The sequence below is a fragment of the Salvia hispanica genome, chromosome 4, assembly GCF_029641045.1.
Source record: "Salvia hispanica isolate PSC_SH4W2 chromosome 4, Shi_PSC_v1, whole genome shotgun sequence".
Lineage (NCBI taxonomy): Eukaryota > Viridiplantae > Streptophyta > Magnoliopsida > Lamiales > Lamiaceae > Salvia > Salvia hispanica.
In genome coordinates this window covers 21,728,668-21,743,553 of record NC_142695.1, presented here as the reverse complement: position 1 = coordinate 21,743,553, position 14,886 = coordinate 21,728,668, and the positions used below count along the sequence as shown (strand labels likewise).

Sequence of the window (14,886 nt, the reverse complement as noted above, 5' to 3'; positions counted from 1 at the left end):
GATCGGTTTAGGTTGGCTTGATTATATGACTGTTATTTTTCAGGTGCTGCAACTCGTGGACACAACGACAAGGTGAAGGGTGATCGAACGCGTCGTTCATGGAGTAAACGCGAGGAGCAGGCTTTGTTGGTCGCCCTCCATGATCTGGTCGCCGGCGGATGGAAGTCCGATAATGGCTTCCGCAATGGTTACGCCACTAGGGCGTACCAGGTCATGAAGCGCGAAATTCCCGACACATAATTAAAGGTGAGTCCACATATAAACTCGAAGATCACTCTGTGGAAGCGTGAATACGGTGCACTCTCTGCCATACTTGATCGCAGCGGAGTTGGCTTCAACTCGAACAACGACTACAAGATTGAATGCAACGACGACCAATGGACACAAATTGTGAAGGTGGTTTTGTATATAATATTGTACACATGTGTCGTTCATCAATGTTATCATAATTGTTGTCCTGTTTTGTGTCTTAGGCCGACAGCAACACCAAAAGCATGCGCAACAAGTCGTGGCCCTACTATGAGGATTGGCAGTCCATATTCGAGAAGGATCGAGGCCACGGGGTGCGGGCACAGGATGTGACCCAGGCTGATGAGCTGCTGAACGGGAAGGACACATCCGTGGGCGACGAGTCACACCCAAACATGGCTCCTTACACCGTCGACAATTTCTTCACCGACGAACAGATTGATGAGGCCCTCAACTTTGAGGCCCAAAAGCGTGAAGAGTCCAACCTCTAATAAGAAGAACTACCACAAGAAGAAGGCGGAGGATGTGCTCGAGTCAATGTGGGATGTGATGGCGAAGATACATGAGGATACGAGTGACCCCCTTCAGACGTTACCCTCTCGCATCGGCCACGACTTCGACTTGAGTGCAAAGCGAGTCGAGATCAGGGCAAGTTGTCAAAGCAGTATGGCGGTCCATGGCGGTTCGCCCGAAAAATGCCACAGGGATATGGCGTATCGGTATGGCGGGATATGTCGGTCATTAATTAAATATATAAAACAATATTTATATAATTTAAAAATTAGAAAATAATAAAAATATAACATTAAAAACTCTAAAAATATGTAATAAAGCATAAAATAGAAAGCATTTATATAAAAGTCTAGTAATTAAAGTCTTTAGTTCAAGTGTTCAACAAAACATAAAACCATGATAAGCTCAATAGACATCAATCATCAAGCTCAACATAGTCTTCTAGTTCATCATTATCACTATCATCGACATCCATTTCATCTTCATCCTCCATTGCTTCATCCTCTTGATCTCCACTTACACTATCCTCAAATTCTTCCTCTTCCAATTCTTCATCTACAAGCTCAAGCTTTTTCCCTTTCCCTTTCCCTTTTCTAGGTATGATAGGTTCCTTTTTCTTAGAAACTCTAAGACAACATGAACTAGATGTAGAAGATTCTTTCCTCTTCTTTGACCTAGTATATGTCCTAGGCTCTCCAACACCTGAAGCCTTATACACCATGTTTCAATCAAGTGTATCATCGTCATCATGAACCAAATGATTACTACCATCAATATCACCATCATCCAACTCCCCAACTAGCCACTCATTGCACTCATCAATATCATCGAGAATAATAGGATCAAATCCATTGGTTGCACTAAGCTTGTTCCTATCATGCAATTTTTGGTTATATTTCACATAAACCAAATCTTGCATCCTCTTATGCTCGAGCCTATTTCTCTTTTTTGTATGAATCTACAAAATAAATATAATTAATCACATAATTGTTATTTATAAATATTATTAGAAACTAAATCACTATAAGTACAGTAAGTAATCTTTATAAAAAAAAGTACATTAAGTAGTAAAGTAAGTACTAACCTGCTCAAAGACACTCCAATTGCGCTCACAACCGGAAGCGCTACATGTCAAACTTAAGATTTTGATTGCAAATTTTTGCAAAAGCCTAGTGTCTTTTCCAAACATAGACCACCAAGTAGCTACACAATCATATATGTTACCAAATTAGAAAATAGAATTCAAAAATTTTTAAGGACTAAGTTTAAAGTTTCTCACCGGGATTTTCTCTCTTTGCCATCAACCAATTTCGTCAACCATAGAGTCAAGCATCTCAAATATTTTTTCTTCTGTCTTCACAATGCCAGATGCATCAATAGATCTAAGAAATACCGATCCACTAGGAGAATTAACTAAAAAGTTACTAATACTCCTCTGTTTCCTGATCAGACCATCCATCCGACATAATCGAGCAACCAACCTCCGTCCATACCTTCTTCTTTTTCTCCAATAATGCTTCAGTACGTTCCATCTCTTTGTGCAAAAGAGGAACTCTGATATCGTGATAGCTCGGAACTGGCAAATGCTTGCCAAATTCTCCAATTGATTTAACCATAACTTCAAAGCATGGCAACCGAATCGCGATGAACGACAAGCCTGCTTGATACCAAAACCGAGCAATATCCTGATGGACTAGCGCTACAGCTTTTTTATCAAGAGATTCTTTCACATTCTGTTACCTCATATTCTCTTTGCTTAGTTTTCCAGCACTTGCAGCTGCAGACCTTTTCATAAACGCATCCATCGACCCACTCACTACTGTTGCATCTTCATCTGCATTGACACTCGTACTACCAGTACCACCTAGAAACAAACTCTGTATACTTCGAAAAATCTGAGCTTCCAAATTTTTTTTGGATTGGAAGTGATCCCAAAGCTCATCTCGCACCTGTTTCGGACAACTAGGACATGCGGCAACCTTTACTTTCCTGCCCATCAGATGCTCTTTTGCTCTTGTGATGCCCCCGTTCATCTCTTTGTTGCAAAAGTTGCATTTGACTTTATTAGTCAACTTTTCATCAACGGAAGAACAATACTTTCAGCACGGATCAGTTCTATTTGAAAATTTTCCACTAGTGGCAGCTGTTGAAGCTTCTTCTCCATGAGACATTCTTGCAAATAAAAGAAAACAATAAAACATAATTAGTAAACAAAATCCAGAATGTTGGCATGCTCTTGTTTATCACACAACCTAGCTGATGATATCATTACTTTTTTAGTTTTTATACATTATAGAATGGGTAAAGCATATAATAGAACCACAAAATAGAAAAATGCCTTGCCGGAAGGAGCTGATTGCTGGTCGCTGGAGGCCTGCTGTTGCTGGAAAGTGCTAGGCTGTTGTAGGCAGCGGCGGCAGTAGCGGCGCGGGGTTGGCGGCGGCAAGTGGCTGGGCGGTGGCTGAGTGAGGATGAATGGGGTTTAGGAGGCAGATTGTGAATAAGAGGGGCTGTAGGGTGCTGGGCTGCTGGAGGCGGCGGCAGATTGTGGAAGGAGTAGCCGTTGGTTGAATTAGGGTTTAGTTTTTCATTTTAATTAAATATTAAATGGGTTAGAATTGTTGGGGTGGGCTGGTTTAGTTTTGGGCCTATGCAAAATTCAATTAAAAAGTAAAAAGTCCCATTAGAAAGTCAAATTAGCACAAAAAAAGTCAAAATTGGCCTAAAATACCGCCATGGCGGGATATGGTTACGCCATGGCGCCACGACCGTGGCAGGCATGGCGGCCGCCATAGAAAAATGCCATGTATCGTTGTGGCGATGGCATTTTCATAAAAAACTGATATGCTTTAGCGTCATATCCCCGCCATAGCCGCTATTTGACAACATATCAGCAAGATGCTTGACGATATCCCTCACCTACCACAAAAGTACAGATTCATGGCGCTAGACATTCTCGTGAAGGAGCCGAAATGTTTGGACCTATTTTCCGGTTTCTCAATCACCGACAAGTACGACTACATCCTCCATATCTTGGAGGAGAAGCAGTGCTTTTGAATTATGAAGTTCTTGTTTTAGGACGCAAGATATGTGTGGGTATATAGCCCCTTGTGCATGCTTTAGGGTTTGGTATTAAATGTTTTGTGTAATATTATATCCATCTGCCAACTTTCCAATTTGGTTGACGGAGTAGTTGGGTTTATTGAATGCTAGTATATGGTTATGTACGTAGCTATTTTGGAATCGGACTATGGTTGTTGTGAGGTTTATTCCATACTTTTGGGTGTTGTCTTAAATGTGATGCCTAAAATTCGATTTGCACCCCCATGTTGATTCCTTACCTGTTCCTGCATGCTTTGGAACATGCAGATTGGGGTTTGTTGGTTTTGCAGCGGAAATCTATTTAGTTTGATTAAAAGATTTACATCTAAACATGCTTTTATCTGATTGTAAACTAGAAACATGTTCATAAGCATATAATCAAGATCATACTGAATATATATGCAATTAAATAGAACGATTTACCGTATGAATTCAAGCAATTGAATTCGAACTCCTTCTTCAATCGATATCTACCACGGATCTTCTGATCTGTTCCCTTTAACTTGGAATTGACCTTTGTGTGGGCAAAGCTTGTCAAATCCTCAAAAGCCGGAGAAGAATTGGAGACAGAAATCTCTAAGGAAGAAGAACCCTAGAAATCGATATTTCTCTCACAGATTGCAGAGAACTAAAAATATCGGTAGAATTAATTCTGTCTTCTCTTCTTCTCCCTTTTATATTAAGTTAATTATTTTGGGCCAGACCAGGGATCTATGGAGGATTGGATTGGGCCACAATTCAGGCTTTCACTAATTAAATTAAAACTAATTTAATTCAAGCCCAAACTTAAATATTATTATCATCCACTATAGATATAATATTGACTGCCCGTCCAAACCGAAATTACGAGTATTCCGGGACTTCCTCTTTAATTAAATCATTTCTCGTGTTAAAGATATAAATATCCATTAATTAATATCAAGTCTGCTATCTGACTTTTATTAATTAATTTCTTTTTCCAAGAGTGGTCTAGTTTAGAAACATTATTTATTATTCATGGAATAAATTCCAACTGGCCAGTTTTCTGAATAATAAAACCTTTTTCTAAACACCTCTTGAGGATATTATCAGACTGGCCTCTCCCAGCACACGATTCATTGCAATAACAATACTAGCACCACTTAGACATTAATGATCACTACCCAATCTATCAGGATTCTTGGGCAACGAAATACCCTCACCATTTGATAAGTCAAAGTCGTTTTCAATTAATATCGTATGCTCAATGTTATGTCAACAATGATTAAGAAATGACAATCACCGAGACCTCGTCTTCCAGTAAATAGCCAAGAAAGACTTATCTCACTGTTTGATCCTTTCAGTGCTATACCACACCGACGTCGTTCATTTCCTTAGGTAAGAAAATTTTCGGACTGACGTCGCAACCTTTCACGATAGGTAGTCAAAGTCTATCTAGGTTGTGAAACACTTTTCTTACTGCAAGAACCGACAAGTTACCTACTGTGAACGCCGCTCACAACTCGTCTACTGTGCAGAAGACTTAGACTCATTTTGCTTAAACTATGTATTTAAATAGAAAACATATTTCAACATCTCATAAATACATAAGTAACCCATAAGCAAAACACATTGTAACAAAATATTCTTTCTCATTAAATGGTAAAAATGGATAGAATAGTTATTACATATACAAGCATACGAAAGATGCTTTTCCAGTATACTAAACTCTAACAATCTCCCACTTATACTCAAAAACAGCTTTCGAGTATACCAAAACTGCAAAATCCTCCCACTTATACTGAAAGCGGGTCTAGGTCAATCGAACACCTAATCCTTTCACATGACGTTCAAACGTCCTGGCTGGAAGTGCCTTTGTGAATGGATCTGCCATGTTGTTTTCTGATGCGATCTTGACCACTTCAATGTCTCCTCTCCGCACTATATCACGAATGATGTGATATTTCCTCTCTATGTGTTTGCTTGCCTTGTGGGCACGTGGTTCCCTTGAGTTTGCCACAGCACCAGAGTTGTCACAATAAACAGTGATGCTCTTGGGCATACTCGGAATCGCATTCAAATCAATAAGAAAGTTTCTGAACCATACTGCTTCCTTTGCGGCTTCTGATGCTGCCACATATTCAGCTTCCATGGTAGAGTCCGCGATGCATTTCTGCTTCACACTCTTCCAAATTACGGCTCCACCTCCTAAAGTAAACACATATCCAGAGGTTGATTTCCTCGAATACCGATCAGATTGAAAGTCCGAATCAGTGTAACCTAAAGGATACATCTCGGATGCCTGGTAAACTAGAGAATACTCCTTAGTTCTTCTCAGATACTTGAGTATTTTCTTTACCGCAATCCAGTGTCCTTGACCAGGGTTAGACTGATACCTTGCTACCATGCCAACGGCAAAGCAAATATCGGGCCTTGTGCATAACATAGCATACATGAGACTCCCAACTGCTGATGCATAAGGGATCCGTCTCATAGCTTCTATCTCAATAGGTGTTTTGGGACACATATCCTAAGACAGAGTGATTCCATGGCTAAAAGGTAGAAAACCTTTCTTGGAATCTTGCATGCTAAAACGCTTAACTATCGTATCAATGTAAGATTCTTGAGATAGGCACAACATCCTTTTCTGGCGGTTCCTTAGAACTTTAATGCCTAGGATGTGTCCAGCTTCTCCCATATCTTTCATCTCAAATTGACTTGATAGCCAATCTCTCACGTCTGACAACATTTTCTTACTGTTTTCAATCAACAGTATGCCATCTACGTAGAGTACCATAAACACTACATTCTTACCTTCAACTTTCTTGTACACACAGCTCTCATACGGGCACTGCTCAAAGCCAAAAGACTTCACAGTTTGGTCGAAACACATGTTCCATGATCGAGATGCTTGCTTGAGGCCATAAATGGCTTCTTAAGCTTCCACACCATGTGTTCTTTGCCCTTGACTACATATCCCTCGGGTTGTTCCATGTAGATGGTCTCCTCAAGACTTCCATTTAGGAAAGCTGTCTTGACGTCCATCTGCCATACTTCCCAATCCATGTAGGCTGCGATAGACAAAAGAATTCGGATTGACTTGAGCATAGCTACTGGCGAAAAGGTCTCATCGTAATCGATACCTTCTCTCTGGGTATAACCCTTAGCTACTAGTCTTGCTTTGAAGACTTTAACTCGTCCGTCAGGTCCTCGTTTACGTTTGTAAATCCATTTGCTCCCAATGGCAGTACAACCTTCAGGTAGGACTAACAAATCATAAACGTCTTTGTCTATCATTGATTGTAGTTCAGAATCCATTCCTTCTTTCCAGGAATGACTATCTGAATCTGCCATCGCCTCTTTGAAGTTCCATGGGTCTAATACATTGCTGTCCGGGTCTAAGTCAGATGACTCACCCAAACCAATGTATCTTTCTGGTTCACGAGGAACCCTCCCACTACGACGAGGCTCTACAATTTGTGGTACAGAAGTTGATATCTCAGGTATAGATTGTACTTGTGTTATTGGATCTTTGCTTGTGGAAACTGAAGTATCTCTTAGTTCCTCAAGAGCTACTTCACTACTGGGCTTATGATTCATCACATAGTCTTCTTCTAAGAACTTAGCATTTGTGCTAACAAATACCTTCTTATCTCGTAGACTATAGAATTCATAGCCTTTCGTTCCACTGGGATACCCTACAAACAAACATACCTCAGTACGAGACTCCAACTTTGTTGCATCTTTCTCCAACACGTGTGCTGGACAACCCCACACTCTGAGATGTCTTAGACTAGATTTTCGTCCAGTCCACAACTCATGTGGTGTTGTAGGTACTGATTTGGATGGTAAGTTGTTCAAGGTATAGCTTGCTGTGAGCAACGCGTGTCCCCAGAACGAAATAGGTAACTTAGCATAACTCATCATCGATCGAACCATTTCTAAGAGGGTTCTATTCCTTCGTTCAGCTACGCCGTTCTGCTGGGGTGTACCAGGCGCAGTCAATTGGGATTCAATTCCCGCCTCTGATAAATAGTCCAAGAACTCACTACTGAGGTACTCACCTCCACGGTCAGACCGTAGAGACTTGATTGTCTTACCATGTCGCGTCTCCACAAGTGCCCTGAATTCTTTGAACTTTTCAAAAGATTCTGACTTGTGACGCATCAAATAGACATATCCAACTTTCGAGTAGTCATCAATGAAGGTGATGAAATACTGAAAGCCGCCTCTAGCTTGAGTAGTCATTGGTCCACACACATCAGAATGAACGAGCTCAAGTACTTCCTTGGCCCTATTACCCTTGACCTTAAATGGTCTCTTAGTCATCTTGCCTTCCAAACATGATTCACAAGTTGTATAAGGTTCTATTTCTAGATCCTTAAGTAGACCTTGGTCTATCAACGCTTGAATCCTAGTAGGGTTAGCATGACCAAGTCTAAGGTGCCATAAGTACGTGTCGTTCATTGAAACAGAAGGAGCTTTTCTTTTTCGAGAAATTTTCGATGTTGAGTTAGATTCAGTTTTATGTTGCATATACTGTGTAGACATTATAGTGTAGAGGTTGTTTTCCATGATACTACGACAGATATAAGAACCACATTTCTTGATAATACATGAATCATCAAATGAAATCGAATATCCATCAGAAACAAGTTTAGAAACTGAAATTAAATTTCTTCTAAACGAAGGTATCAACAAAACATTGTTTAACACTAAAATTCTATCACTAGAAAAACGTAAATAAACGTCTCCCACTGCAACAGCTGCCACTCTCGTAGCATTGCCCAGCTGGATTTCGATCTCTGCTTCATTCAACTGCCTTGTTACCTGCATAATATCAGGATCAAAGCAAACATGATCAGTAGCTCCAGTATCAACCACCCATTGCTGAGTAGATACAACTGCTAAACATGATTCTACAACGAAAGCTTGGTGCATACCTGAGCCATTGCCCTTTTTAGGACAATCCGGCTTCCAATGCCCCTTTTCGCCGCATTTGAAGCACTTGCCGCTTTGCTTCTTGTTCGTGTTCACCCGTTTCTTTTTGCCCTTAGCTATCTTAGGTGCTACAACATTCTGGGCTTTCTTCTTCCCCTTACCTGGCTTAGAGCCTGAGGAAGACGGCCTAGAACTCATCATAGCAGCCTTTGTCTGGACCATAAGATCCTCCGCTGACTGCAATTCAGTCAACAGTTCAGCTAGGGTGTAAGCCCTCTTGTTCATCTCGAAATTGAGCTTGAACTGCTGATAGCTAGCTGGCAAACTCTGAAGGATTATAGTTACTTGGGACTCGGGGTCAATGGTCCCTCCCAAAACCTCAATTTGATTGAGGTGGCTCATCATCTCGAGGACATGGTCCCTCACAGGTGTGCCCTCCTTCATAACCTTAGTCATGATGCTCCGAAAGGCTAAAGACTTAGCCGCTCGATTCTGAGTACCAAAAAGGTTATTAAGATTGTTCATAATCTCAGTAGCAATGTTCATGCCTTGGTGCTGATGTTGAAGTACTGTTGACATAGAAGCCAACATGTAGCACTTCGCCATCTCATTGCCTTTACACCACTTCCTGTATGTTTCTTTCACTGCTGCAGAAGCATTTGCAGCAGGTACGGGTGGACATTCAGTAGTGAGCACATATTTGTACTCTTCGGCAGTGAGAACGATATCCAAGTTTTGTTTCCATGCAATATAGTTATGACCTACGAGTTTGTGTTCTTTAAGAATAGCGGAAAGAGGATTGAACGACATCTTGTTTGGATTTAGCTGAGAAAAAGAATAGCTTATTGTTACAAACTATGTAAGATTCTAAAGTGTAAAAACCATTAAAACCGTTTAGATTCTCACAACAGTCAAATAGAATTAAGTACGCCTCTAGGGAGGTCAGGTAAAAAATTCATATTTAACAAAATTCTGGTCACAACATCGACGAATAGTCCAGAGACCACTAAGGTGGCATGACCGCCAAACGTTGCCTAAGCTTGTACCATTGAATATTCACACCAAGAATTTCATTTCCGTATTGATACTCCTTCTAAGGAAGGTCGCACGCCACAAACAAAATTCTGCAGTTATCTCACAAGTCAATTCAATCTTCTGAACTTTGCAATTTCTTAGGATTAAAGCTCCCACTATGGTGGGTCGCGATAATATTGGAAATCACGTCTAGATAAAATTGAACTTAATTTTGAGAAGTCTAACCAATGAACTTGCTGTTTCTTAGGATTAAGGCTCCCACTAAGGTGAGTCGCGTTAATATTGGAAACTGCTTCATACATAGACCAATTCTTTGGAGACCATATACGACAGAGATCGTAATTATCGCTTAGTTATTTTAAGATATGGTTTTTCTTTTAATTATCACTTAAGTGAATTAGGCAGAAAGTTCACTTATATTAATTTCAAATTAATAGATAGTTCTATTAAATCCATGAAATTAAACTAAGATAATTAAATAATTTGAATAATTAATAATTAATTAATTATAAATAATTAATCAAATATTTTATTTAATTAATATTAATCGATTATTATTAAATAATAATAATAATAATAATATTAATTATAATACTTATCTTTTTCCATTAGGTTTAGGAAATCTAGATATAATAGGATTTAGTTGAAAAATACTTATCCAAATCATCTTAAGATATATTCTAGATAAATAAAACTTATCAATATCTTATAGATAAGGATTATAATTCAAACCTAACTATATCATGATAAGTATATATTATAGAAATAATCTACATTAAATTCCAATTTATTTATTCCATAAAAATGGAATCCTAGATTTAATAGGATTTATTTGAACAACTAAATCTAATCTATCTAGGATATATCTAGATAGATAAATACCATCTATCAAAATCCCCAAGATATAGATTAAAGTTCAAACCTATATTAAATCATAATAAATTAATTTAATGATATTTCATGTAAAAATTAATTTTGATTTTAGTTACATAGCATTTGAACGATTACAATATATAATCAATGCTAACTAAAAAAACCAAAACTAATTTCCTACTGCTACAAGACATGGAGTTCTCAAGTATATTATGCACAGACATATCTCATAGATCACGTAGTTGGTTCCTAAAAAAAAGGATCAGTCCCAAAACATAGTGCACGCATACTAAATTAACAAAGCATGCATTAGTTCACATGAGACACGGTTTCGTAACAATATGCATGAAAACATATTAATCAAATAATGATATAATAAGGAGTCACATATTCAAAACCATCACAAGCCACGTAATCAGATTCAAAATTTGTAGAAGACTCTTTCCACAATTCACGCAGCACGAAACTAAATCAGTTTCAATGATTTCAAAGAAAATCGGCGCTGCTCTCGGTCACGACGTCGTGGCCAGCAGCACATTTCTTTGCACGACATAACGTCGAGGAAGAGCAGCTCGTTACTCCCACTGACCGGAACAGCCAGCAGTAACCCTAGCTTTCTACTCCGGCGATTCAGCAGAGAAAACTTGACGTCCCCAATCCACCACGAAGTAGCAGATTTTCTGGGAGTCATTCTCGCCGATGTAGCACCGCTCTCGGTCGTGTAAAACACGTCCAGCAGTTGCCTCGAAACTGATCGCCGGTCAGTTTCAGATTACCGAAATTTCCGACGTTGCTCTCGGCCTGAAGTTCAGCCAGCAACGCTCTACGGCAACCATCGATCTCGCCTTCTCGTCGACTAATCGCGAGTGATCCGGAGCTGTCCTCGGCTTCCAACCGACAGCTCCCACTTAATCTAGTCGTGACATGGGGCTGCTCTCAGCCTTGAACGGCCAGCAACCCCTTTAACTTGATAGGCACGTTTTGATGCATATATCAAAAATTGTTGCGATTAAAATTGAATGCAACAAATAAACACGCACATATCAAGAACTGTTTTCGAAAGTTCTAGATTCAACAAATAAAAAAAAAATTGAACACTAAAACATGCATCGAAAACTATAAACATGCTATTCATATAATCAAAGCACGTAGTAAATCAAACAACCAGAGCCTAAAAACAGGCTCTGATACCAATTGTTGGTTTTGCAGCGGAAATCTATTTAGTTTGATTGAAAGATTTACATCTAAACATGCTTTTATCTGATTGTAAACTAGAAACATGTTCATAAGCATATAATCAAGATCATACTGAATATATATGCAATTAAATAGAACGATTTACCGTATGAATTCAAGCAATTGAATTCGAACTCCTTCTTCAATCGATATCTACCACGGATCTTCTGATCTGTTCCCTTTAACTTGGAATTGACCTTTGTGTGGGCAAAGCTTGTCAAATCCTCAAAAGCCGAAGAAGAATTGGAGACAGAAATCTCTAAGGAAGAAGAACCCTAGAAATCGATATTTCTCTCACAGATTGCAGAGAACTAAAAATATCGGTAGAATTAATTCTGTCTTCTCTTCTTCTCCCTTTTATATTAAGTTAATTATTTTGGGCCAGACCAGGGATCTATGGAGGATTGGATTGGGCCACAATTCAGGCTTTCACTAATTAAATTAAAACTAATTTAATTCAAGCCCAAACTTAAATATTATTATCATCCACTATAGATATAATATTGACTGCCCGTCCAAACCGAAATTACGAGTATTCCGGGACTTCCTCTTTAATTAAATCATTTCTCGTGTTAAAGATATAAATATCCATTAATTAATATCAAGTCTGCTATCTGACTTTTATTAATTAATTTCTTTTTCCAAGAGTGGTCTAGTTTAGAAACATTATTTATTATTCATGGAATAAATTCCAACTGGCCAGTTTTCTGAATAATAAAACCTTTTTCTAAACACCTCTTGAGGATATTATCAGACTGGCCTCTCCCAGCACACGATTCATTGCAATAACAATACTAGCACCACTTAGACATTAATGATCACTACCCAATCTATCAGGATTCTTGGGCAACGAAATACCCTCACCATTTGATAAGTCAAAGTCGTTTTCAATTAATATCGTATGCTCAATGTTATGTCAACAATGATTAAGAAATGACAATCACCGAGACCTCGTCTTTCAGTAAATAGCCAAGAAAGACTTATCTCACTGTTTGATCCTTTCAGTGCTATACCACACCGACGTCGTTCATTTCCTTAGGTAAGAAAATTTTCGGACTGACGTCGCAACCTTTCACGATAGGTAGTCAAAGTCTATCTAGGTTGTGAAACACTTTTCTTACTGCAAGAATCGACAAGTTACCTACTGTGAACGCCGCTCACAACTCGTCTACTGTGCAGAAGACTTAGACTCATTTTGCTTAAACTATGTATTTAAATAGAAAACATATTTCAACATCTCATAAATACATAAGTAACCCATAAGCAAAACACATTGTAACAAAATATTCTTTCTCATTAAATGGTAAAAATGGATAGAAGAGTTATTACATATACAAGCATACGAAAGATGCTTTTCCAGTATACTAAACTCTAACAGTGGGGACCTCAACTGCATTGCATTTAATAACAATACTAGGTGTAAAGGAATAAGCTGATGGTTTTTGTTGGGGAGATGGATTAGTGAAGGAGCGGATTAGTGTGAGAAATATTAGTAGTGATGGCGATAGGATTTTGTTTTTGTTATTGTTTGTGTTTTTGATGATTTAGGAGGTTTGACTACTTTAGGGGTAGTCACGTAACTACAGTCGACTATAACAAATACAAATATGTACCTAATGGGTATGGTGCATTGTTATGATATATAACACAATCATAATCTGATTAATTGCTCGAAGACTTTTGTGATCCTCGAATCAACAACACTCTTTAACTCGCATTACTCCATGTGGGATCCATTTGCGGCTTCAACCCAATCACGAAGATATAGGTAAAGATATTCTGCGGGCTTATTTAATAGTCGATATTTTTTGTGTCATTGGCATTAGAGAATCACCTCGCTTCACTCCATCATAACTATGCTTCCATTAAGATGATATAGACTAATTTCTACTTCCATTTACTCCCACCCACTTGCCATGGTTGTAGTGTATGTGCCCCATCATCAAGTATAAATAGGTGTTGTTATGCAGAGCTGAATTCACACATTTTCTTCGGCAACACACCTCTGATCTTTCTTCCCACTTTCCCTAGAAATCAACTACAATCCGATGACCAATGGTAGGAGGAGTCCGCAACTTTCTGAACTGAGAAACCTTTCCCATGATAATTTTATGCTTCAGCTCTCTGTTTCTGAGGATCAGATGTATGTTTCCTCATTTGCGTTTGATTATTGCAGTGTGTTCGAAGAGTGGCCTGCGTTGCCACCACCATTTGTGACCACATTCCACAGCCACATGAACCGAACACGAATGGTATGCACTACCATTCATCGCATAATGTCAAATTGCATTTTTTTTTCCAACGTGTATGATGAAGTGGTGTTTTTTATTTGCACACCGCAACCATTACCCCCTTCATGGGTCTCTGTGTACGGCGTCATCCTTCCCATCTTCTGTCGAGTAGCTTTACCCAACCAGGCTCACTGGTTCGTGGACTTGACCAATCGGAAACAATCGGCTATTAATTTATTCAATTTGAGTGGATCGGAAACAATCGGCTATTAACCATTTGTTAACAGCCAAAAAACATCAAATTGCGGGTTCCATTCAAGCTTCATGCAGTGGCTTATCTAGTATAAACGGATATCAGATCCTCCTCCGCGAATACGCATCTTGTGAAGGGTAGGGATTACGCTGCCTTTAATTCGAAAAATACGGGGGCAAATTGGGCATAAATCGTTCGAACCCGAAGTCGGCGAAGTGGAGAAAAGGTTATACCACTAAATTCCTCCGATAGTGTTATGTTAATATCGCCGATTAGTTTCTGGATTTGTAGGAGATCCAAAATTATTTTGCCGGGTTGTGGGATGAATCTCTCCCGCTACCAAATGCCCGAGAAGATGAAAAAAATGCACCTTTCATGACTTTTTATGGGATTGTACCACTTTTTATGACCTACCAAACAAACCCTTAGTATATTTGGTAATTAGTGATTGGTTATTTTGTATCTCCTCCCCAAAATGAACAAATGAAAAACTAC

General features: G+C 39.0%; 1 protein-coding gene, 1 long non-coding RNA gene and 1 pseudogene across 2 annotated transcripts; 1 reads left to right on the top strand and 2 right to left on the bottom strand.

Annotated features, from left to right (window-relative positions):
* Positions 1–1,065: 1,065 nt before the first annotated feature.
* On the bottom strand, positions 1,066–2,795 carry LOC148927470 (uncharacterized; annotated as a pseudogene).
* Positions 2,796–8,632: 5,837 nt separating this feature from the next.
* Positions 8,633–9,081, bottom strand: LOC148927469 (uncharacterized). The gene is made up of 2 exons (XM_089070131.1): positions 8,766–9,081; positions 8,633–8,652 (listed from the first exon to the last, which is right to left on the bottom strand). Exons 1-2 carry the CDS (start codon positions 9,046–9,048, stop codon positions 8,633–8,635), a joined length of 303 nt encoding a protein of 100 aa, XP_088926257.1. The 5' UTR covers positions 9,049–9,081.
* Positions 9,082–13,899: 4,818 nt separating this feature from the next.
* Positions 13,900–14,822, top strand: LOC148927468 (uncharacterized). The gene is made up of 2 exons (XR_016137671.1): positions 13,900–13,965; positions 14,084–14,822. It is a non-coding gene; the product is annotated as an uncharacterized LOC148927468 (long non-coding RNA).
* Positions 14,823–14,886: the final 64 nt, after the last annotated feature.

Coding starts and splice junctions, on each gene's coding strand:
- LOC148927469 (XM_089070131.1), bottom strand. CDS start 9,048: ATGAACAAGAGGGCTTACACCCTAGCTGAACTGTTGACTGAATTGCAG. Junction 8,653..8,765: donor TAAAAAGGGCAATGGCTCAG/GTATGCACCAAG, acceptor GATATTATGCAG/GTAACAAGGCAGTTGAATGA.